This window comes from Epinephelus moara, chromosome 18, assembly GCF_006386435.1.
Source record: "Epinephelus moara isolate mb chromosome 18, YSFRI_EMoa_1.0, whole genome shotgun sequence".
Taxonomy (NCBI): domain Eukaryota; kingdom Metazoa; phylum Chordata; class Actinopteri; order Perciformes; family Serranidae; genus Epinephelus; species Epinephelus moara.
The window spans coordinates 15,540,007-15,564,121 of record NC_065523.1 but is presented as its reverse complement, the minus strand read 5'-3'; the positions used below and the strand labels follow the sequence as shown (position 1 = coordinate 15,564,121).

Sequence of the window (24,115 nt, the reverse complement as noted above, 5' to 3'; positions counted from 1 at the left end):
GGTTCGGCTGGGCGCTCCCGCCCTCTTTCAGCACTGTTCAATAAAGGCGCACTGCGCTTTTACGCACGACTAGTGACACTGTGGAGGAGATCAGAGAGCCATGAGGACCGTCAGTGTGTGAGCATTTTGCTGCCACCACCGCAACAAGATGATCCTGCTGCCTGGTCTGTTGTTGTCTCTCCCTGAGGAGAAGCGGGCCGGTGCCTGGAGGAGGATGGTGGCTTTACTCTTAATGGAGACCTCCGCCACTTCGACCAACACGGTTGACATCGCAACAGAGGAGAGACTGTACCAGCTGAGCCACCACCTGACTCTGGTCCAGAGTCTGACCCAGAGAGGAATCTTGAAGCGTGGGCATCAGAGGTCTTACTGGGTTTCTGAGATAACTGAGTGAAACCAACTTTCAGTGCCAACATATTACTGGCGTTTGTTGCGAACTCCGATCAGCCGCGCTGTGATGCAGGGCCGTAATACTTATTTCACATTGTTAATAACCAGTATGTCCATATCAGCAGACACTTGTCTGAGAGTCTGAGGCTGAAACAGTGCACAGATCTCTCCTGCTGCAACATCAGCGATGGTGTTTAGCACTTTTGCTCCAAAGCAGTTAGGCTTCTTCACCAGGACGTCCTGAGTGTAACCTTGTCTAACTTTCTCCAGGATACACAGGACCATGTTGGCTCTGGTGACCTGAACGAGCAAAGTGGACAGAGCAGCGAAGACATGGTCCACAGCAGCTTTTGGGACTCCAACAGCTAGTGATGGCCAAATGAGGCCTCATGAACCACTGTCTTTATTTTCTGTAGCCACCAGATGGCGCTGTCTGTTCAACAAAGGTTTGAAAGCGCACTTCATTGCCAGTCGTTCATCCTTTATCTTTAAACCAAGAGCGCCATCTGATGGGGTCAGAAAATAAAGAAAGTGGTTCATGAGGCTTCATTTGGCCATCACTACCAACAGCCGTTTTGCTGAGCTGCTGGGAGGCCATGTTGAAGGAGGTGTTTTTAGGAAGCAACCAGAAGCCCTGCAGGACATTTGGAACCACCTCCATCACCACCTCCTGTGGGCCAAGCAGTTTAAGGCTGGGCACCTCCTGGTGCTGCTCTGTCACGCTCCTGGCATACTTCTGAGCCTGGCTGATGATCTTGGGATGTCTGTAGGCAGGGGCACCGCCAGGAATTTTGGGCCCCATGAAAAAAAATCACACTGGGCCCCCCTGCGCAGCTGTTGTAACCACATCTCTAGGATCTAGGAGCTTTACATAACTCTGACTTTGAAGGCTTGCAACTGTCTTGCCAGTACAATATTTACTGCTAGTGAGTTGTACATGCAACAGTCTGCATACAGTATGCAATTCACTATTTGATGCAAGATTACAAGCCACCATAAAAATGTGCTAAAGGCCATCTTTTACAGTCTAAATGTAAATTTTATTGTAAAATCCCAAAATGGAAAATTCTCTTAACATTAATGAAAGACTTTAAAAAAACTTAAATATATATTAACTTTTCAATCAAAATAAATTAAGATCATCATCTCAAAATAATGAAAACAGCAGATTTTTGAACTTAGCTGCACATATGCCNGTAAATTTTATTGTAAAATCCCAAAATGGAAAATTCTCTTAACATTAATGAAAGACTTTAAAAAAAAAACTTAAATATATATTAACTTTTCTATCAAAATAAATTAAGATCATCATCTCAAAATAATGAAAACAGCAGATTTTTGAACTTAGCTGCACATATGCCAACAAGAAAATAAAGTTGAAATGGAAATTCAATCTAAATGAAAGAAAATAAAGTTGAAATGGAAATTCAATCTAAATGAAAGAATCTAACTGGATTATTTTAATATTGTAACTTTAATACAGGCTACTTAATGTTTCCAGCTGTCCAGTATCCAGTACAGACAGCCGGCTGTTTTTGTTTCATAATAATCATTATGTGGAAGAATAATTTGTTTGAATTTCTGTCATTAAAAAATATTTCCTTTTCTTTTATGTAATGGTAAAAAGGAGCAAGAGAGAGAGAGAAATTCCCACAGACTCCCTGCAGTGATGCTAACTGGCATGTGTTGCTCACCTTCTATACTGGGACGGGGAGGGGTAAAGTTATGGGGAGACAGGGCTGCTGCTTCTGACTCATCTGTTGTTGAGTCTGGTAAAAGGGGCAGTGACAACTGATTTAATATGAATATCTTGCTGCACATTTACCTGCACTGATTAAATGTAGGTTAAAAAGGAGTGAAGTGTAGGCTAACGCTAGTCTGTAGCTAGCTTATTTCACTATGGACATTAAGCTAACAGGTTAATCTCTACCACTCACAGACTATAGGCTACCCACCTTTCTTGGAGAAAAACTGGCTCACATATTGACACCCTTTCTTTTGCCTCTCCTCTCTCCTTTCTCTCTTTCATTTTTTGAAAACCGGATTTTCTTTCAGTACTTTCCTAGGTAGCATGATGATGACTGTCGCGTTGTAGCGCAACTGCTAACTACTACTAGGTAGCATCACCATCAGTGCAGGACCAAACCATTTCATGCAGATACAGGGGGGTGGTCAGTCAATATGGATGTTTACTTTTTGATCAGTAGGGATATTTAACTTTTACTGCCAAAAACAAGTAAAAACAAAGAGATCATTAATTTTATTACTATATTTGAAAAAAAAAAATCTTATTGATGATGGTTTAATAATTTTGTATTCATTTTTTTGAGGCCCCTGTTAGTCAGGGGCCCTTGGAATTGTCCTAATTTTTCCCCCTATATGGCACCACTGGACACTCAACTTGCTTTGCCCAGGGGCCACTTTGCAAAATGACAGGGACCTCTGTGAGGGGGCTCCAGGGGAAACTCCTGTGGCACCTTTTTTTTTTTTTTTTAAATAAGCTATATTTTTATGCTTTTTCATGCACTCTGGTGCTTTATTTGTATTCAAAGTGAAAAATAAAGAAAGGGGGAATTAATTTGTTTTCATTGTGAATTAGAAAATGGTCAACAGGCCACCCAGCACCCTATCGCAGGCCAGATGTGGCCTACAGGCTGTAAGTTGAGTATTACTGGCCTATGGTAAAATCAGTATTTAGGTTAAGGGCTTTGTTGTAATGGTTACAAATATGAACAAGTGGACCAAAACGTGCATGATCCAAACCAGTCTGTAGGTACTTACAAGCTGTTTTGACACAAAATACCAAAATAACTAAACATTCAAACTACCCTAACTAAATTTTTGCAACTGGAAACAAGTGTTTTGTGTTTATTTTAATCTTCATCATTTAATATCAAAGTTAAATTAACATGTTCTTACCTTCTTTTCATATTTTATGTAGGCCAAATTGTGTAGAGTAAAAGAAGACTGCTTGATTTGTCTTGATTTGCCATTTTCTTTATTGTTTTATAGTTCATAGAGTCAAACATGTCTCTTTTCACTGACGATAGACTATAAGAAATCACAGTCAACATATATTGGTCAAGTATGAGCACACATAAAAAGGAGGATACAAATATTAAGCTGAAGAAATTGAACTTATAGCTATTAAAGAAAGGCAACAGCTGGGCGACACGTAATGTCAGTTTCTGTTATTCACCAAAAAAAAAACTGTTAAAAGACAAATACAATTCACGAAACATTATGGGTAAGTGAGGGACACCCTGATAAACTACTAAGATTGAGAATAGGGGCCCAGACACTCAGCAGGTAGTATTTCAAATGTGTTTAATAACATGTTAACTAGATTTAAGAAAAAGAAATGTCATGTATTATACAGTAGCAACTACTGAATGGTCCCAAGACATTTATTCCACCAGTCCAAACATTGGTTAAATCCGTAGGATACAGTAAATAGAGACATATGGCGAGTGGAAATTACAGTACAGTTTAAATGGATCGAGAGTAGAGTAACTAAAAGTCCCCAGCTGTTCAGGGTAACTGCTCCCGAAAGCTCTTTTCAATATAGTCATCTTAGTGACAACTTACGTTGCATGCAAGTCACATACTGCAGTATAAAGCAGTGAATAGAGAATAAATGTGAAGGTCTGAGAGCCAGATAACGCAGCAGTATGATGAAGTCAGTCCTGCTGATTCCAGGCAGGTTAATCAGGTTAACATGTTCCAGCTGAGATGTCCCCTCTGGACGTTTACACTATATGGTCTGGCTTTCTCTGGCTTTTTGGACATTCAAATCATTCTGTGTAGCCTTTTCAAGAATTTCAGATAAAGTATGTGTATGTTATCACAAGGTCTCCTCCTTTATGTATCAATGTCTGTCTAAATTCCCTGGGGAGGTGTTTTATTTCTATTTGAGTTTGACAGTGGAGCTGATCCAGACTGCACAAACATGTCTGATGAATTCCTGTCAAGAATTAAGGCCTATATTATCTGAGACACATTAAACCCCCAAGAGATGTTTTACTAATTTAAAGCAATAGGAATACAAAATATTATTGAGATATTGTGGATTTATGCCTTATAACAGAAATTAAAGAATGCACATGTTGCTGAAATAATCGCACTCTTGTAAATAAAAGGCCTCTCTACAGTAATGTGTCCACAGGTTCCGCATTGGCCAAAGGCAGAGTAGGGCTTTAGCTATCCTGGGAAATGGTAATTCGCCTCTTCCGTGGAGTCCACCATGTTGTTCTACAGTAGCCCAAAATGGACAAACCAAACACTGGCTCTAGATAGGGCTATTTGTGTTTTTGTATCGACCGCAGTTGTTCTCCAGCCAACATTTGTATGTGGGGCCCATGTGGGTAGTAAATGAGCTGGAATATGGGCCCTATATGGACTGTCCGCAGGTTCCATATTGGCTCCATGACATTAACCTACCCATGTGGGCCCCAGATAAGATGCCAATTTCAGACCCATACCCACTTTGTACCCAGGTAGCCCCAGCATGACCCATGTGGGGCCCATCTGGGTAACCCCCATGTGGGCAATTGGCTTGGGGCCAATATGGAACGTGGATATTTCCAAATAGGGCCCATTTTCAGCCCATTCACTACCCACATGGGCCCCACATACAAATGTTGGTGTTGTTGTTTGCTAGCACACAGTAAATATCATTTGTTCTTTCAGCATCGGACTATGATGTTAATGTGCTAACTGGCCAAAGAGCATCTTGAATCTGTCATTCTTACAGTGTCCCTTTGAAGACCACAGACTACCACCACCTGCTGGTGTGGAGAGTTATTTCCTCCCACGCAGGCACAGAACGTGGCTGTAATCTTTGCGATGTGTTCATGTGCAACTTCTGACATGAGGTTATGCAACAGTTGCCCTTCGTTGCCACTAGTTCTTTGATGTCGGTTTGGTGTGTCTGGGCCTGGGTCTGCCTTTGTTGGTTGGATTGAAGTTAGGTTTGGGCAAGAAGAGTGAGATTGGTCAGGGTTAGGGTAACAATGTCAGGGTAAGCCAATCAGAGGCAGAGTAAGGCAGAGTAGGGCGGGCCATTCTTTTGTTATCCTAAGAAATGTTATTCTACAGTGGCCCAAAATGGACAAACCAAACACTGGCTTTAGGGCCATTTGTGTTTTTGTAAGGTAAGGTAAGGTAAAGTAAAACTTGAATGTCCCCAGGGGGGAATTTGGGATACAGACAGTAGTCATAAGTAAAACAAAACAGACAGTACAATACATAACACACAGAATCCAGAATCACACATTGTCAGGGATAAATCATGGGCAATAAGTGGTCACCACTGGTTAAGATAAGCAATAGCAGATGGGACAAAGGGCAGAGCTGTAACGCTTAGTGCTACATTAAGGGAGGCAAAATCTCTGCCCTGATGGAAGCATGTGAAACTCAACATGGAGGAGATGTCTGTGAGACAATAGACTGAGCGAGGTGACCCTCTTTTCATACAGATGCTGGAGATTATTAAAAGTAACACCAGTGATCTTACAGCACAACTTGACCACTTTTTCTAACTTGTTCTTGTTTTTGAGGCTCAGATTACCAAATCAGCAGACAATGTTTAAAGAAAGAACAGACTCAATAAAAGCAGAATAGAACAATTTCATGATTGTCTTACCTACATCGAAACTCCTCAGCTTCCTTGAAAAGAACAGGTGGTGGTTTGCCTATTGGTTTGTCAGTGTTCACGTCAAAATTCAATTTATCATCCAAGACAGTGCCCAAATACTTACACTGCTGCACTGCTGCCACCAGCCTCCCCTTGATTACACAAGGAGCAGGAAGGCAGGGCCTCCTCTGAAAATCAATAAACATCTCACTGGTCTTAGACATTAATGTGAAGGAAAGACTGGTCACACCAATTAATAAATTCATTCAGTACCGGGCCATGATCATATTCTGATCCATGAAGAAGACTTAGAATACTCTGTATCGACCACAGTTGTTCTCCAACACACATAGCACACGGGAGAAGTTTCAGTTCTGCAACCTCACCACTAGATGTCACTAAACCTTACCCACTAAACCTTTAATTTGCAGTTCCCTTTTGTGCACACAACGCAATTTGTATTCACATTATTTCTAACTAATCTGCCTTCTCCCCCCAGATATTGGCTTTTGTAAGGATTCACCTCATCCGCGCACTTCATGAAACAAGGGATCCTTGCATTATGTCCAGTAACTATAATATCTTAATTTTCACGGAAATATAAAAGATGTGAAAAATAATTAGTTTCTTTAAAGTCAGCATGAACTCTTCACAAAATCCACACCTGCTGCTGTGCACATTGTGTTATTCTGTGTTTATGGTCTGCATTATGGGATGGGTTACTGATTGCCTTTCCAGCTGTGAATCCAATAAACGACATCAGCTGACATTTTCTCTGCCAAGGATCCCATGTTTGCTCTTAGAGCAGATAGAAATGATGAAAGCGAGGGCTGAGAGAGGTGACGGAGTCAGCCACAGTGCTTGTAAAGCTCACTCAGTTTAACATGCCATTTAAAAAAATACAGCTTTTTCATAAGCGTTGGAAATTAAACTGCAACAAAGAGACTTTCTTGTTCCATGTTGGCCACAGAGGGATGTTGTTGTTAGAATAGAGACACATTGTTTTGAGGAGTCATAAACAGACTTGATATGGAATGTGTTATATCATAACTAGCGCAGATTTTACCCTGGCATTGTTGGCATCCTGATCATTATGTCTTATCTCAGATGTCAGATTTCTCACTGTCCTCTCAGCAGATTTGGACAGACGGAGGCGCCACACACGCTGCTGACAGTGAAACTCCATTGAATGGATGGATGTTTGAATCCCAAACAAAGGAATACATTGTATAATTTTATTTTAAAAAAAGACAGATTATAATTAAATATCCAGGCCTTTAAGTGTGCAGATGATTCTCCTCTCTGCTCCAAAGCCTCATCAGCTGATCCTTGTGTCTTTGTAATCACCATGGCAACGGATGAACAGCACTGAGGAGGAGAGAGAGGGTGTAGTTAGAAACAGGGGTGGTGTGCGAAGAGAGTGAGAGAGAGACATTCAGGGGGAGGAAGAGAGTGACGGGTGGAAGTGAGATTCAGAGAAAAGTTGTTTTTCCAAAGAGAAGAAGAGGAAGAAGAAGAAGAGGAAGAAGAAGAAAGGAGCTGAGACACAGCTTTTATTTTTATTTTTAATTCGTCTTTGTCTGGCCAACATGTGTTTCAGTTTGGTGATGCTTTTCCTCTGTCTCGCCCAAACAGAGCTGGCAAGAGTTTGGGCTCAACAGCAAACAGGTGAGCTGAGTGTGTTTTCCTTCCATCATCATTGCAATAATCTCTCCACCTGTCTGGTCTTTAAATATGCTTCAGTTTGCAGGTGTTGCAAGTCTGTCTTGCAGCTTCTCCACCTTTTATCTTTTGCTCAATTAATGCTTGCGCAATTACACTCTGCATGCACATTGTTTTCTTAATTGGATTTCCATTTGATCCGAGTAATTTATACATTTTTATATTGATGCTACTGTTGGTATTTCACTTCACTTTAAACTGCACAGCTGCAGCACGAGTCTTTATGGAGCAGCAAATGGGCATGCCATGCCCTTTTTATTTTACACACAAAAGTGAATGACCTAGTTTGCAATAAAGTGTACAATTAAAATACCGTCTTCCACAAGCATGTGACTGAGTCTAAACAACAACCCACAAGCAGCCTGTCTCAGGTTTAAAATTAGATGGTAGACTTTGTTTTTCTTCTTGCCTCCCTGCTAGACTCCCACAGGGAATGTTAGAAAGCTTTTGGAGGCAGTTGGAGAGTGGACATCAGTTAATATTTCTTTTTTTGATATAGTGTAGGGCAAGTATGGGGAAGTGGAGTGATGTGCAGGAAGCGTGTTTGGAATATGGATTTATTTCTGAGGAATTTGACTGGTCACTCTCTCCTGCGCTTTCTCTACATTTCACTTAATCATCCAGTACTCCTCTTCTGCAGAGTGAAACATGTTGCAGATGAAACAGCATTAGGAGGTGCTGAGATACGTGGTTGCAAAATAAGGGGTCAGCTGTCGGTGCTGACCTAACATATCCTCCTGTTCTTTGCCTAATTCGCTCTTATCTGCCTTGTCACTCAACATTATATATTGCTGAGTTCTTAAATAATGACTTTGTTCCTGAGGGAGCCATCTACACCATCTAAACCAGACTGTAAAAACACCCGAGCCCTGAGCCGAAAATGAATTGTGTACCCCTCAATGACCTCAGTGTTTGGCCTCTCGTCTCTTGTCCTGCTGAGAAGTTTGCTTAACAAATAGCCTGAAGCTGATCCAGACATGTTGGAGCAAAACTGGAAAAATGAGAAACAAAGTGAAAGGGATTGTTTTGTAAGATCAGATCAGAGATAGCATGTTATTGTCTGTGACTTATTTTGTAAAAGTCATGTCCAATTTGACTTGTGATAAGCAAAACATGCTCATGTTTTAGGAAAAAAAAAAGTGGCAAGAGCAAAATCAGCTATCTGCCAGCAGCTGAGCAGCTCGCTCTTTGAATCATGTCGTACTTTGGAGCAGTGTTTATATGGGAAAAGATTTTGGGCTGTCTCTTTTTCTTTTACTTAGCTTATCGGACAACTTAAAAGCAAAAACTAACATTTTCAGCTTTCCCATGCAGAGATTTGGTTTCACTGTACCAGAGGAAAAGTGAAGCAATCAGTGCACTCATGTTCTCTAAAATAGACTTGACCAAAATTGGAATGTCTTCATAATTTTATTGTGAAATGTAACTTTGTTGCACCCCCTCAGGGATGTCATAAATTATATTAGCCATTTTTAAGATTCCTGGGTGTTACTTAGTTAAGGTGATTGTTGCTGTGTGTCAGCAGCGCATTTACTGGCCAAAATACATACTAAGACATCTATCACATTATCAGCTCCAATTATTTGATAATGGAGGTGGTGGAGATCAGTTAAATATGCACTTTCAATCAAATATAAAACACTTGAAGAGCCAAGTGATTCAATTATCTGGATGAAATTTATTCCCTGAAATTAATCTAAATTGCTCGTCTGCAGTTCAACCACAAGCCTTGAAATGAACTATGCATGTTTATCGTGGGTGATGTTGAGGAGTGCATGCCAACTCCTCCAGCCTCTGCTCAGGAAGGGTGTGTTCTCTCAGACCGCTCGGAGCTGACCGCTCACAGAAAAAGGCAGCTAAATGTCGTGGTTTGGTAGCTCCTAAAAGAGCGGGCAGAGGTCAGTTTTCTGTCCACAACGTCTGCTCTTTCATTGCCTACATTTGACAAAAAGCAGTTCCTGTTTTACCTCACCGGGTCTTACTACATATACTTGTCATCCTTAGTGCTGTGCTTATTGTCTCAAATTGTTTAAAACCTTTACACCCTGAAACATGTTGAGCTGTGCAAACCTCATCGGTGTTCGTGACCAGGGGCAGCTTTAGCCAATGATGGTTTTCTCACTTTCTGACTCACCAACACTGTTTTTCTACACTGGCACAATGAGGTATGGGTTAGCTGTTGCACCGCCCTGCTAGTTTCCTAAAAGAAGAGCAGACCTACAAAACAAATCCAGGTCCGTCTTGATTCACCACTTAGGTATTCTGTTGCAATCATCTCCCATTGGATTTCTGTTATATGCACACAGGAATTTATGGAAAGATAGGACAAGTCTTATGGACATGTTAGCACTAACTTTAGATATATCTGAAAACCTCAAACTTCTAAATATCAAATCACATCTTACTTTAATTCTAAAGATGATATGCGGGGGAAAATACACTTCTATTTCTATATAATTTTCATGTTATCCCAGTAGTATGTTGTGCGCAATGTCATCACTGACTTTAAGACATCTAAAAGATTTAAAATGTTAAATTCTTACAATAAAGATACCAATGCTGTTCGTGTTTATACTGTAGGTATATCCACTGTGAAAATGATAAAGAGTTCAAATATTACAAAGAATATCAGAATAGCAGTGGCAATCCTAGACTCTAAGGGGGGAGGCAGGCAAAAAAGCCCATCAAGAACCTGATGGTTGCGCTGACAGTTGTAGGTTGTATCCACTTAGGCAGCGGTGCACTGTGTGGTGCCTTTATGGGAGGTTTAAGGGGGCTTAAAGCAAGTGGAAATCTCTGAAGCAGAAAAATTAAGCTCCTGAAATGGCTACTTGAGGCTGACTCCAGAAGCAAATCAACCTCATAGACCCCCATGTTAAAGTGCCTAAGTTTACAGCAGAATAAATATCTTTACAGCCTGGTATAAAGAAAACAGGTTTTGTCTCTGTAGTTAATTTCAACATTGATGGCAACTGTGCAGCGGCTGAATTTTTATTTGACTCATCAGTTTAAATTTGTTTAAATGTGGTCACTTGTGGCTCCAAAAATCCAAGATGGCGCTGGCCAAAATGACAAACTCGAGGCTTCAAAACGAGAGCCACAAACCAATGGATAACGTTATGGTGGCTATGTTGATTATTTTTATACAGGGTATGGTTTATAGTTGTCATTGCAAATTGTGCCAATATGAGTAGCCATCAAGGGCTGTTTTTCCCGGATTTTTCTTGGAGGGGGGCAAACATTTACCTGATTTGCCTCTCCTGATGGTGTTCCCCCTGGGTAGAGTTTTAACTCCTTTATCAATAGTCAGATGTACGTTTGAAAAGGTGAGTTTGGTATCATTTTATTATACTTAGTGGACTATTTTTCTGTGACTGCTGTAGGATGCACAGCACATAGGATGTTACGTGATTCATGAGTATTAGCAATGCAGTGAATAATTCATAAGGAAATAGTTGAGTCCAGAGTGAGTTTTTGTCAGTTTCTCCTGGACAGCAGAGACAATATGACTCCCATCTTACTGTTTTGGTCATCTGCCAGCAATTTCAATACTACTGGCTGTCAGAGTGGATATTAGAAGCCACGGCTTCATATTCAGCGTTTGCACCCCTCCCAGCTTTTATAAACCAGGATATGTTTATCTGCTGCTCTGAAGGACTCAACAACTCTCCTCTTACCTCATAGATGCCATAACAGGGCGGATCCAGCGCTCAACAATCACACATCTAGGTTTAACATATGAGCCGCCACGAACGCATTGACGCACCACTTAATTGAATCAAAGGGTGGGGAGAAACACTCATGAACGAATACAATAAGCTCCCTATGAGGTCAAGACATTTGGGTTGTCACTTCAGCGACTTGTTAAATGACGTATTGTAGTTTTGACTGCTGTGGAAGACATCAGTGTTATAACTGTGTGAATGCAGGGTAATGTTTAAAGCAGGCAGCACCAGCCAATGTCCCACACAGTCTGAACTCTGGGGGTTTGGCACAGGACATAGCTGAGGGACCAACAGGCCTGTGTTCCCCTCCCACACTCAGGACAGAAATGCAGGCATCAAACCAACGTCAGCTAGCATTTCGCTGGCATAAGAGGAGCTGCACTGGGTGCTGGCACCCATAAGAATTTGTTTAGAAGCTAAAAATGTCAGATTTCATATTCCTAAATGTGTTTTCTTGCTGATTATCCACTTTTTTGTGAAGACAAATGCCTTGAATTGAGCCAAAGCTCCCTCCTTTAACTACTTTCTGCTTAACAAACAGGAAAGATAAAGTTCCAGTCTGTTAATTTTCTCATTAACATAGGCTAGTAAAAGTGGGGGAGGGGTATGTCTGCACGCGAGGGGGTTTGCTGTTGTCTCCCAAGGCTTCGAAATACGGATGAAATGGCTTAATATAAAGCAGCTGCCTAATTCAGTGTAGGTCAGTCGGGTCCAACACCTGAGAAAATAAGCATGGTGTCTTCTCATGGCCATTTTTAGAACAACACAGTTGACAAGACACCGTGTACTATAATGTGGGTTTGGCTGTAGTTCACTTTTACAGTCATACCATGTTTTCACACCCCTGAGAGTTACACCCTGATCCCTCAGTAAGTCAAACTTATGAGGTTTGCAAAACCTCAGCTTCCCGCTTTATCACAAACACTTTACTGAATGTGCACTCACATACTTTAACTGTCTTTACCCCCACCCCATCTGTACTCTGGAGTGTTATTCTCAGTGTTAAACAGTGTTAAAGGTGTTAAACAAAAATCTGTGTTGGCAGATATTTGTATCTCAGCCCGAGCACGAGCAAATTGTTTCAAAATTAAAATAGCCTGGTGTATATTTCAAGACCCATGGTGTTAATGCACTGCATGGGAGTTAGGATGTCATTACAATTTATATGAATCTGGTGTGTAGGAGAGCTGGACCACATGAACAGGTGGCTCAGTGGAGGAACATGGCACTGATCATGTCAAAGTGTTTTTCCATGTTAAAAATGCTTCTTTGGCTTCCCTTTTTCAAGCACAGGTGTCAAATTAAACGTGGGTAGCAGGAAGTAGGGCTAAATTCCACTTTCTGCGCACAGTTGGGAGACGTTTTCATCAAAGGTTTCCTACCAGAAAGGGATCTCTTGGTAAAGGCAAGGAAAAAAGTTGTGGTTTGGGTTAAAATTAATAGACTTAAGTCAAAAAAAAAGCCCTACAATGAAAGCTTCTCCCATGTGCTTTCATCTTTTGGGATTTCTGTCATAAAGCTTTTCATTTCAAATCAAACCACATTTTTTCCACTCAAAACCAAGAAACCCCTTATTTCTTTACTGTCAGAAAACCCTGCAGGCAGACTTCTCCCAACTGCAGATGGTAAAAAAAATAGCTTTAGTTGTCTTTTTAATTAAGTTAAAATGTCAATATTTAAGCAACCCGTGTGTCTAAACTTTCACATAATCCCAGGTCTTTGTTAGTGCTTCATGCCATTTTCAAGGCAGGACATGCTCCTGCAGCTGAGGGGGGCGGGTCGGTGCTGCTAATGCTAACTAGCCGTTAGCTTAGCTCTAAGCTAGCATTAGCATGATTTGAGGAGCAAGCGAACACATTCATACACAATTAACAGTAACAATTGACATACTAAAATCTGTGGTTTACAGGTGTTTGAGCTTGGGCTTCCTAACCGGACCAGTAGCAGGCCTGGTAGAGTCGCCCTGCTCAGTTTTACTCTGCTCAGTTACCAACAGTCCCGACATGAAAACACCGGAGCAGCAGAGACAAACTCTTCGCGGCAGCCAAGCTGACCACGGCCTAACAATCACGGTGTTTCAGACGGGAAACTGAACACGACGGAGTGATTGTCCTGGCTTTTTTGTTTCGTAAATGTTCCCAGCACCGCTTCAAACACCTCCCGTAGTTTACTGAAAGCCAGAAACGAAAAACAGCGAACGTTAGGTACGGGAGACCGCACTGATTTAGGGTTAGATGAAACACTCCGTGAAGGAAGAGAGCGGTCTCTGGGTTTATATAGTCTGCCAGTGACGTCACACCCGTTTACCGTAATGTACCTAAAAAAAAACCCGCATATTACCGTAACATTTCAAAAAGACATAGATAGATGCCATGCAAAACGACTTTAATAAATGATATGGCATGTGCGTCTGTCAACAAGTCCTGGTGTCTATATTTTTAAACATCCTTGTTATAATATCTGGAAAAATTCACCCTCTAAATTCAGTGGTTGGAATGTAAATAAGTAGGCTATGTTTTAATTAGGTACAATTTCCATTTTATGCTATACTATTACTACAATGACTACTACTACTAGTCCACAGCATTTTGGAAGCTAATGTTGTGCTTTTTACTCCACTATATCTATTTCATAACATAAGTCATTTGTCCATCCATCCATTGTCATCCACCTATCTGGGGTTAGGTCACAGGACAGCAGGCTGAGCAAGATACTCCAGACATCCCTCTCCTCATCAGCGCTTTCCTGCTCCTCCTGGGGAATCTCAAGGTGTTCCCAGGTATATAATCCCCCCAGTGTGTTTGGGGTCTGCCCTGGAAAAACTTCTAACAGGAGGCATCCTGATCATATGCCTGAACTACCTCAACTGGCCCCTTTCAACACAAAAGAGCAGTGACTCTACTTTTAACTCCCTCCAGATGTTTGAGCTCCTTACCCTATCTCTAAGGCTGAGCAAAGCCACCCGAAAAATAAATCTGATTTTGGCCACTTGTGTTCACGACCTCATTCTTTCGGTCACTAACCAAAGCTCATGATCATAAGTGAGTGTCGGGACATAGATGGACCGATAAATCGAAAGCTTTAACTTCAGGCTCAGCTCCCTCTTCACCATGACAGTCTGGGGCAATGCTATGCTACGATGTGGGCCAACTGTCACCTCATACTCCATGTTACCCTCACACATGAACAACACCCTGAGATATTTGGACTCCTTCAGCTGGGGCAGTAACTCTCTCCAAACCCAGAAGGGGCAATCCACTGTTTTCCGGCAGAGAACCATGACCTCAGACTTGGAGGTGCTGACTCTCATCCTGACTGCTTTACACTTGGCTGCAAACTGTCCCAGTGCCTGCTGGAGGCCATGCTGTGATTACACAACAGAACCACATCACTAGCAAAGAGCAGAGATGCCATTCTGAGCTCCACAAACCGGACACTCTCCTCCCCCACCTGCACCTTGAAATCCTGTCCACGAATATCACAAACATAATCGGTGAGAAGGGACAACCCTGGTGGAGGTCAACACCCACTGACAACATGTTTGAATTGGTGCCAAGTGTGCGGACACAGCTCTCACTGTGGTTTCACTAAGACCGAATGGCTCATAGCAACAACCCTGGTACCCTGTATTCCCACAGTCACCCCCACAGGACTCTCAAGAGGACGTAGTTGCAAGTCCACAAAACACATGTAGACTGAATGGGCAAACTCCCATGACCCTCCAGCAGCCCTGCAAGGTTGAAGAGCTGGTCCACTGTCCCACAGCCAGGACGAAGTCCACGATGCTTCTCCTGACTCAGAGGTTCGACAGTTGGTTGGAGCCTCCTTTCCAGCACCCTGGAATAAAGTTTCCTGGATCTTTTTCTGGAGTAAAAGATCTGAGCACTTCTTCCACCGATGTCAAAATGCAGGCTATGATATGATGCTACCTTGGCAACCTGGAAATAGATATCAAATGAGCTGCCAGAAATGTTGGAGTCATGTTTAAGTGAGGTCTGAATGTTGTTCAGTATTGATTATGAATTTGAAAAATCTCCAAACTAAGGTTATCTCAATTTATTCATGCCTTTCTTTTTAACCTTTAAAACAATAAATAGTCTTTGCTGCGAACATGACATACATTTGTCTCTAATTATGAAGTCAAACTGGCTTGTGGAAATAGAGGAAGTATGGAACATTTTCAACACAAACAAAACTGTTTTTAAAACTTGCTCTAAAAGCAAACATTGCATTTGTAACACAGAGGGGAGAAGAGCTGTTTTGTGGAAGCCAAGTATGCTTCCTGAATAATATATTAAGAATGTATTCTTTGATCATTTTATTTAACACAAGACAACACTGCAAGTTTGTTTTAAAAAGTGCTACACCTATAAGAACAAGGGAAACACTTAATAGTTAAACATTTAATAGATGAATTATCCATCAACCAGCTATTTTAAACAGACTCAGTGACCAGTGAGTGAAATATTTCTGCAGACTAAACACAAAAATATCCTGGAAAAAACCTTTCTAAGCCTGCCTCGTCTCTGCTTTGTACAGAGATGACTCTGGGAGCTCGGTCGATACATTTTGGCTCCAAAGTTGTATCAGTGACTGAGGTTATTCAAGGACCAAGATGTCCATAGGTCTACATCCAAGTCTCAGTGTACCAGCTGAAATGCATTTTCCACGCTCCATAGAAAATCACAGTGTGATGCTAAAATAAACTCCTAACATCAACTAGGAATATGTGGCTTTCAGGATATGTGGCTTTGAACAAGGACAAGCCATCAATTAAAACACCCCAGAACTGTAAAACAAAGCCTACCTCCCCGAGTCTGCTTACTAAACATGGTTTACATTGTTTGTAGGATTTGACAGTTCCTTCCGAGCATCACAAAATTGTATTTGTATTGTTTTGTCTTCATTCAACAATGGTTTTAACTGACAAGGCTAAGACTCGCAATATCAAAAGCAAATCGGAATTTGTCGTTTGGCTGAGTGGTTGATTACTGAGCCACAACTGTAAACATCTTTCTTAAGAGTCCAAACAAAACTGGCATCTGATATGTTTCCCAACAATGTGTGGTACTGCTGCCAGGGTTAAAAATAAAAATAAAAAACAAGTTTGGTGTATTTTCTCTTCTTTTCAGTGGATTTAGCATTTAAAATGCTTCAGCTGGCACCGAAGTGCTGGTATCATCCCATCCCATAATAACCAGCACGACATACTAACCTGATATTCATTATTTTGGACAGACAATTGGTACAGTGTGACCACACAGCAGCATGAAGAGCCAACCGGAGGAGACAGTCATCCTCACAGAGCTCAGAGGTTATCCTTAGGCCGCGCTAGGTTCAGCAGGGCGGTCCTGGGTGGAGGACTCGCCATCAACACCCTGCCAGACAACATGACACGCGTAGTGGTGAGAGAGCTGCACCGCAGTCTTTCTTATGACTCTAATGGCTTGTGGCATTTATTATGCTTTTGGCTTGTGTCATGTTGTATTTGTTTTAGTTGGAGTTAAACACTGCCCTCTTTTGGAAATAGAGTTTACTCCTTTCCACTCACTTGGAGAAGTACATGACAGCATGTGATTTAACCGTGTACAGAGTGAACTCTTGATGCCTGTGTCACACCATTACAACCTCTGATCCCCTGTGTGTTTCTCTTCTGGAAGGAGGATTCTGGGAAGTATTACACATGGCGTAGCATTGGCCCAGAGGACCCGCGCACACAGGAACTATGGGTTGACATGAGTGACGTCCGGCATGGCCAAGTTAGAGTCCATGGCATTCTGTCAAATGCATACAAACAGGCTGTGGTGAGTCTCACACGCAATAAATACATGTGCGCTCTGACTTTCTTTGGAGGTTACTTGTAAAAAAAATCAGTTTAAATTATACCAGGCCACCAAGAAGAAATGGGTGACAGTTGTTATAGAGGGTGTGGCTTAGCGGTAGAGCATCTGACCACAGATTTAATCTGGGTGTCACCTAATTGTGACATCAAGTTCAATGTGTTATATGAACATACCTGTGTTTAAATATTTGAAGTGGTCAAAATTCAAGTAAACTCCACAAATCCTCATAAATGTAGAACTCCTATGTCCTTGTCAAGATGGAGTGCTTAAAGGGACAGTTCACCCTAAAATCAAAAATACATATTTTTCCTCTTAGTTGTGCTATTTACCAATCCAGACTGTTTTGGTGTGAGTTGCCGAGTGTTGGAGATATTGGCCTTGGAGATGTCTGCCTTCTCTTGATTATAAGGGCCCTGACACACCAAGTAGATGGTCGTCTGTCTGTTAATAATGGCTTCATCGGTGAGCATCTGTCACCCTAGTTCTACCGCACTTTTGGCACTAGTCGGCTTTTTTTCTACCGATTTAACATGTTGAATCAGTCTCAGACCCGGCAGAGCCTGTTTGTGAGTAAAATCCCTCTGATTGGCAGTTCAGCTCAGCACACAGGAAGCAAAAAGGAAGTGAAGAAAGCAAACAAACTATTAAAGTCAAAAGAGATCAAACAAACCTGTTATATAAGATTATATACGACATGTTTAATAATTATTTAAGATATTGTTTTCTAGAGTTATTTCCTCTCATGCAGGCGCAAAATGCACATGCTCCTTGGCAGTTGGCTGTAGTCTTTGCGGAGTGTTCAAATGCAACTTTGTGGCCGAGACTCGAATGACGTGAGGTGATGCAACAGTCGGCCTTCGTCGCCACTAGTTCTTTGATGTTGGTTAGCTGTGTCTGGGCCATAATGGAACTGGATGGCACTCAGCTTGAGCATGAGCCTGTCATCCATAAACAGATGTATGCTTCCTTCTGTACAGTGATACAGTTGGTGGGTGTTGTTCAGTAGAAAGAAAATAGTTCCCACATGAAACTCTCACAACAAGGTCTGCAGATTGTATGAGTAACCAGGTCATGATTTCTGGAAAGAGACATTGCTGTTGAGTTTTTCAAATGTATTGTTTTTGGCGCTTTGATCACCAGAATCCAAGTGCCATCTAATTTTATAGAGAAGGCAAACATCTCTAGCCGATATCTCAAACACTCTGCAGCTCACACCAAAACACTCTAGACTGATTATGTATTTCTGACGGTAGAGACGAATTTAGGTCGTCTCCATCTCCTTTAAATTTTCTGAATTTAAAGGAGATAATTTGATCTGAAACATGAGTTAACATTTCATCCATATGGTCATTACAAGGCCATGAATATGCAGTCAGATGTATCCTCCACAGGAGGTATATCTCAGTGGTAGAGCATGTGAGTACAGATCAAGAGGTCCTCATGTTCAACTCTGGGTGCCCCCTACCTGTGAAAACAGCATGTACCAAATTACCTGCAATGATGGTAAATTATTCAAGGTTTTAATGAAGTTAAGCTGGGAATACTCTTTGCTCTGGTCTGGTTCGATAGCAAATCTCCTCTTTCTTCTGTTCTTTTTGAGATAAACTGCAACACATTAAATCACATATTAAATCTGAAACATAAGTTTACATATAAATGTGCCCTTTGTGCTGTTTTCTTTGAGATATTTCTACGTTTTTAGTCATATGGTTTCTTAAAAAGGCATCAATAAGAGGCAGGGTGTAGCCTGCCTTTCAGGGTTCAGTGATAAGGCATTTGATTGCAGTCATGTTCAAATCTTGGAGCCCCCTACCTGTGAAAACGTAGCACATACCTCAAAAAGCTTTAAAATCTGGTGTTCTATTATGCTGTAAAATTATTATATGTACTTTCTAAAGCCATTCATTTAATATGGCAACAAACATTTTTGTAGATCTCTATCAAATCTAATTTAAAGTTTTAATGAAGCTGGGGTAACCTCTAGCTCACCTGGTAGAATACTGTATGTGCCCCATACACACTGTCCTTTGCAGCGGCCTCTGTTTGGTTACGACTCCCAGCCCTTTGCTTCGTGTCAACCCCCTTTCTCTCCCACTGTACCTGTCTATCTGCAGCTGTCCTATCATTAAAACTTAATCTTAAAAAAGAAGTTCTAATGGAGCTAATCAATCTTTTCTATATCCTTGGTAAAGTGGAGTGCAAAGGTACAACACTGCAGCAAATATAAGTACACGGGCAGCTACTGATTCTGCATTTGTCAAAGGAGAAATTTTGCCCTTACATTTTATGTGAGAGCAAGCCAGGACACAGTTCAGTCTGAAACATAAGGTAACGCTGCTCGGGGAGCTAAGGGACTGGGAAATGTTGGTACATGCCAAGAGCTACAGGCCACGGCCTGCCAGAGGCTGTCAACGCCGTCCCAGATTTGACCTCTATTGTCCAACACCTGGCACCTGTGTAATACATACAGCTCACTTTAATATGGAAAGATGTGGCGGATCAGGCACGGGGAAGGAAAACTCCTGTACACTAAGAAAAAGCTGATGGACAAAACTTCAGATTCTCCAAGTGCAAACAGAGTACTTTGGCTTTATAGAAACATCTAATCCGGGTTACAGAGTTGAAGAATCAACATCAGATTATAAATGGACGAAGCTAAGAAGAAAAATGTGCTTGCAGTTTGGGAAATCAGAAGACAGGTGTTTTTAGTATATTTGGATACAGCTAAAGCTGCCGTCAAGGGTTATCGCTTTTATTATTGGCTACAGCCGGGTCAGTTTTCCGTTTTGCTCTACTGATCTTGAGACTGATAACATGGATTATGAGGGTGAATCATGATGTTGTGGATCTTAGTTATTTAGCAGAATATCAGTTTTGATAACTTAACACCCAGTAACCTCAATAACCCACTCCTACACAGCCAAGTTGTGTCTATGTTTTAACCACAGTAGATCATTGCAAGATAGTTACATCAGACTGCATGCCGAGAACACTGTTAATCACAGATAGGCTGCCTGTGAAGGGCAAGGCGGAGCCTGCTAGTGTGCACAAGCACTTATCCTTGTATAAACAATATGTGATGATAAAATTAGGGTATGTAGGCAAGGGGGTATAGCTCAGTGGTAGAGCATTTGACTGCAGATCAAGAGGTCCCCGGTTCAAATCCGGGTGCCCCCTCATTTTCAATTAAAATTGCACAGGATGTTAAAACACAGTGGTGGGTGTTAGATAGGCAGTTCCAACTGATGCTAATGGACTGAGTTATGTACCGAAGCATTTCAGAGCAGGGTGATTTAGCAACACGTGGTCATTACACAGTGGACAGTGCCTGCCCTGACATGGCTATAGCGTTGTGAACAGTAGAGTTAATAGCACTGCATTGATTCCTGTGAGTACCTCGTGTGTGGGAAGGCAATTTGAATTGAGTGGGAGAATGATAGACTCCACTACTACCAATGAAAATGACAAGCGGTAAAGACAGAATGGAAAACTGCAGACTATAAAAAGTGTCAAAAAAGGGTTTTAGCACCACAAGCTGAGTGCCATCTAGTCCAAATATATTCATAAGAAGGCAGACTTTTCTATAGCCGATATCACTAACATTAATCGACTCACACCAAAACCATTTAGATGGATACATATCATTACAGCTAAGAGGAAAAAGGTGTCTTTTTGATTTGGGGGTGAACTGTCCCTTTAAGGATTACAACTTTAAATGCCACTAAATAAGTGGTTTAGGTACAATGTGAGTAAGAGTGGTGTGAAATGTTTCAAAATTACCTTTCAGCAGGTGAAATAAAATGCTTATGATGCTTAGAAAAACAGCTCAACACATGAACTCCACCTCTAATTCTCTTTCTGTCTGTTTCCATCCACTGTCTCTGCAGAGGGTTGCTCTGACGTTTGACTTTCCATTCTACGGACATTACCTGAGGCAGATTACCATAGCAACAGGAGGTACTTTTTGATTTTATAACAGATGTTCAAGTGACCTTTCCTGCATATGTTCAGAGCTGAGAAGTGTTTTTGCAAGTCATACTCAAGTCTTACATATTTTTCCCATCTGCCCATTTTCAGGGTTTATCTTCACAGGGGACATTACTCACCGTATGCTGACCGCAACACAGTACATCGCCCCTCTAATGGCTAATTTTGACCCCAGCCACTCCAAAGAATCCACTGTGCAGTACTTGGATAATGGTGAGACAGCGCCTGATATTTAAACACCATTGGCTGACTACTTGTCTGACTCCTGTTTGACATTCACTGTCTTCAGGTGAGGTGTTTGTGGTCCAGTGGGAGCGGGTCAGACTGTCAGGAAAAGAGTCAGAGGGAGCCTTCACATTTCAGGCCGCGCTTTACAAAACAGGAGCCATCACGTTCATCTACCGAGATGTGAGACACACGTGTGCTCTGTGCTCCATACTTTATCTCTTTCTCGTTGCTGCATGCACAAGTCATTCCTCTTTTTGTCTTTTTATCAGATACCTCTGTCACTAGATGTGATTGGTTCAGCTGAGCACCCAGTGAAGGCCGGTTTGTCTGATGCCTTCATGGTCACGCCAACTTCTCCTGAATCACCAGGTCAGCAATATTGTTTATGCCTGTCCACTTATGAATAATGCAGTAAGAAAACCTACTTGGCAATAAACCTGAGTGTATTCCTGATTCAGATGCCCAACGGCAGGCAATTTATGAGTACCATCGGGTTGAGATAGACACTACAAAGATCACCAGCTACTCTGCTGTCGAGTTCACTCCACTGCCCAGTAAGATCCTTATCCATCATCGTTAAATGTTTAGTTTCAACGATTCAGTATGTATCACTGCATCAGCACTCAAACAATACAACCTGTTATCTTGCTCATCTCTTTCTCTCTGTTAAGCCTGCCTGCAGCATGACAGCTGTGAGCTCTGCCTCTCATCCAACCAAACCTCTGGTTGTAGCTGGTGCCATGTACTCCAGAGGTGAGTGGGATGTTATCTCTCTATTTAATAGCAATGTAGGCAAGTTGGTAGATGCATTTTCCTGAGAGAAAGGGCACCCAGAGTTGAACTAGGGACCTCTTAATCTGCAGTTAAATGCTCTGCCACTGAGCCTGATGTCTCCAACACTCAGCAACACACACCAAAACAATCTAGACTGATAAATAGCACTACAGGTAAGAGGAAAAACATGTATTTTCGAATTTGGTATGAACTTTAACTGTGATATAGTGCAGGTGTAACCCTTATAAATATGTATCTTGTGTGTTTTAGGTGTTCAGATGGCATGGATAGACACAGACAAGAATGGTTGGACTACGCCTGTTCAGAAGAGGTATTGCTGGACATTAAGAATAAGTATCTGCTTTAATTGTCCTTTTTGAGACTCGTGCATTTATTTCATTGTGTATGGGCAGAGCAAAAATGCAACCTGTGAGGATTACTCCAGGGGTGACAGCTCCACTGCTTCGTCTATCACATCAGAGATGGAGGACGTGACCTCATTGACTCCTCTGCAAAAAAGCTGTGAAAGTGACGGTGAGGCCGGGCTATTTTTAGTGTCAGTACAATATACGGAACTGTAAAATGTACGCAGTATTTCACAACACTTTTGTCACTTAGTAAAAATAGATTCTGCCGTGAAATAAGTGTGGAAATGACTGCTTTCTGTCTTCTTTCAGATGAGACCAAACGTCATATATTTAACACTGGCAATGGTGAGTTGATAACTGTGAGAGACATTTATAGGTAAGTTGTATCAAGGGATATAATTATGGGGCTTCATCTTCAATACAGATGTGAGGACAGATTCGTCAACCAAGAATGCCGGGTTCGCTAACACAGGAGTGATAGCCGGTATAGCAGCTGCACTGGTGCTACTTTTGGCTCTGATACTGGTAGCTCTGTACATCAACTACCATCCTACTGCTGCATCACCACTTTACCTCATCCAGGTGAGCGGCAACTGTGTCCTACACCTGTTCTGACAAGAGCCAGACATGCTTTAATTAGATTACATGTCAACATAAAACCTTTTCTTTTGTTTTCAGAGACGCAAGAGCTACTGGCCGTCCTTGAAGTTTCAGAAGAAACAACCTGGTTACACAGAAGTGGAAGGAGAGGGCCATGAAAAAGACAGCATTGTTGAAGCTGGGCCATGTTGAAATGACAGATGGAAACATGGATAAACATTTGCATTGAACTGATTTCTACAAAAACATCCACATATATACATTTGTCCAAAGCCAGTTCAACTTTTACATCCAATTTTTATGACTCCATCGCCAAAAGTTGACATTGTTGCAACAGTTTGTGTAGATAATAGCTGAGTGTTACATGATATTGAACAATTCCGTTAGAAATGTGTATCTCTGCTGCGATAAAATGTGTTTTTATTCCACCCTTCCTTAAAAACTTTATGTAATTTGACTGTAGTCAATTGTGCAATGCATGCCACAAGGTTAACAGCCTTTGACATAATAGATAAACTATGCTGTTTTACATGAAAAGAATAAATTTCTGGGTGTGCTTCAGTTTCAGTTGCTGTTGCTTTCACTTGCAAAGCTGATTCTTTTAAGAAACACCTTTTGTTTTGCAAGAACACGTTGCACAGTTAAAGATAAGTACCCCAGCTTGCAAGTCTTATCTTTTTATATCATATTTAGCATTACTTGATGCTGTAGCCTCCGTCAGGGCCATAATCACCTGACAATTTCGAAACTCTACAGCTAAACTGACCATTCTGGAGCATTTTGGAACAAAAATCTTAGCTCAGGGGTTCTCAAAGTTTTGATGACTGAGTACCATTTTAGGGA

The 24,115-nt window shown here is 41.5% G+C and overlaps 1 protein-coding gene and 1 non-coding gene across 2 annotated transcripts; both read left to right on the top strand.

Moving 5' to 3' along the window:
• The first annotated feature begins 7,468 nt into the window (after window positions 1-7,468).
• Window positions 7,469-23,833, top strand: LOC126405711 (plexin domain-containing protein 1-like). The gene is made up of 14 exons (XM_050069594.1): window positions 7,469-7,693; window positions 16,711-16,877; window positions 17,133-17,276; window positions 21,203-21,272; window positions 21,393-21,515; window positions 21,592-21,710; window positions 21,800-21,899; window positions 21,989-22,084; window positions 22,202-22,283; window positions 22,575-22,635; window positions 22,718-22,838; window positions 22,982-23,017; window positions 23,097-23,254; window positions 23,351-23,833. Exons 1-14 carry the CDS (start codon window positions 7,615-7,617, stop codon window positions 23,462-23,464), a joined length of 1,470 nt encoding a protein of 489 aa, XP_049925551.1. The 5' UTR covers window positions 7,469-7,614; the 3' UTR covers window positions 23,465-23,833.
• On the top strand, window positions 20,421-20,492 carry trnac-gca (transfer RNA cysteine (anticodon GCA)). Its single transcript has one exon. It is a non-coding gene; the product is annotated as a tRNA-Cys (tRNA).
• Window positions 23,834-24,115: the final 282 nt, after the last annotated feature.

What these genes read in the sequence shown, in the direction of transcription:
- LOC126405711 (XM_050069594.1), top strand. Translation starts at nt 7,615, where the DNA reads ATGTGTTTCAGTTTGGTGATGCTTTTCCTCTGTCTCGCCCAAACAGAG. An exon ending in ACAACATGACACGCGTAGTG is followed by an intron (nt 16,878 to 17,132) that starts GTGAGAGAGCTG and finishes CTCTTCTGGAAG; the next exon opens with GAGGATTCTGGGAAGTATTA. An exon ending in TATATTTAACACTGGCAATG is followed by an intron (nt 23,018 to 23,096) that starts GTGAGTTGATAA and finishes TCTTCAATACAG; the next exon opens with ATGTGAGGACAGATTCGTCA.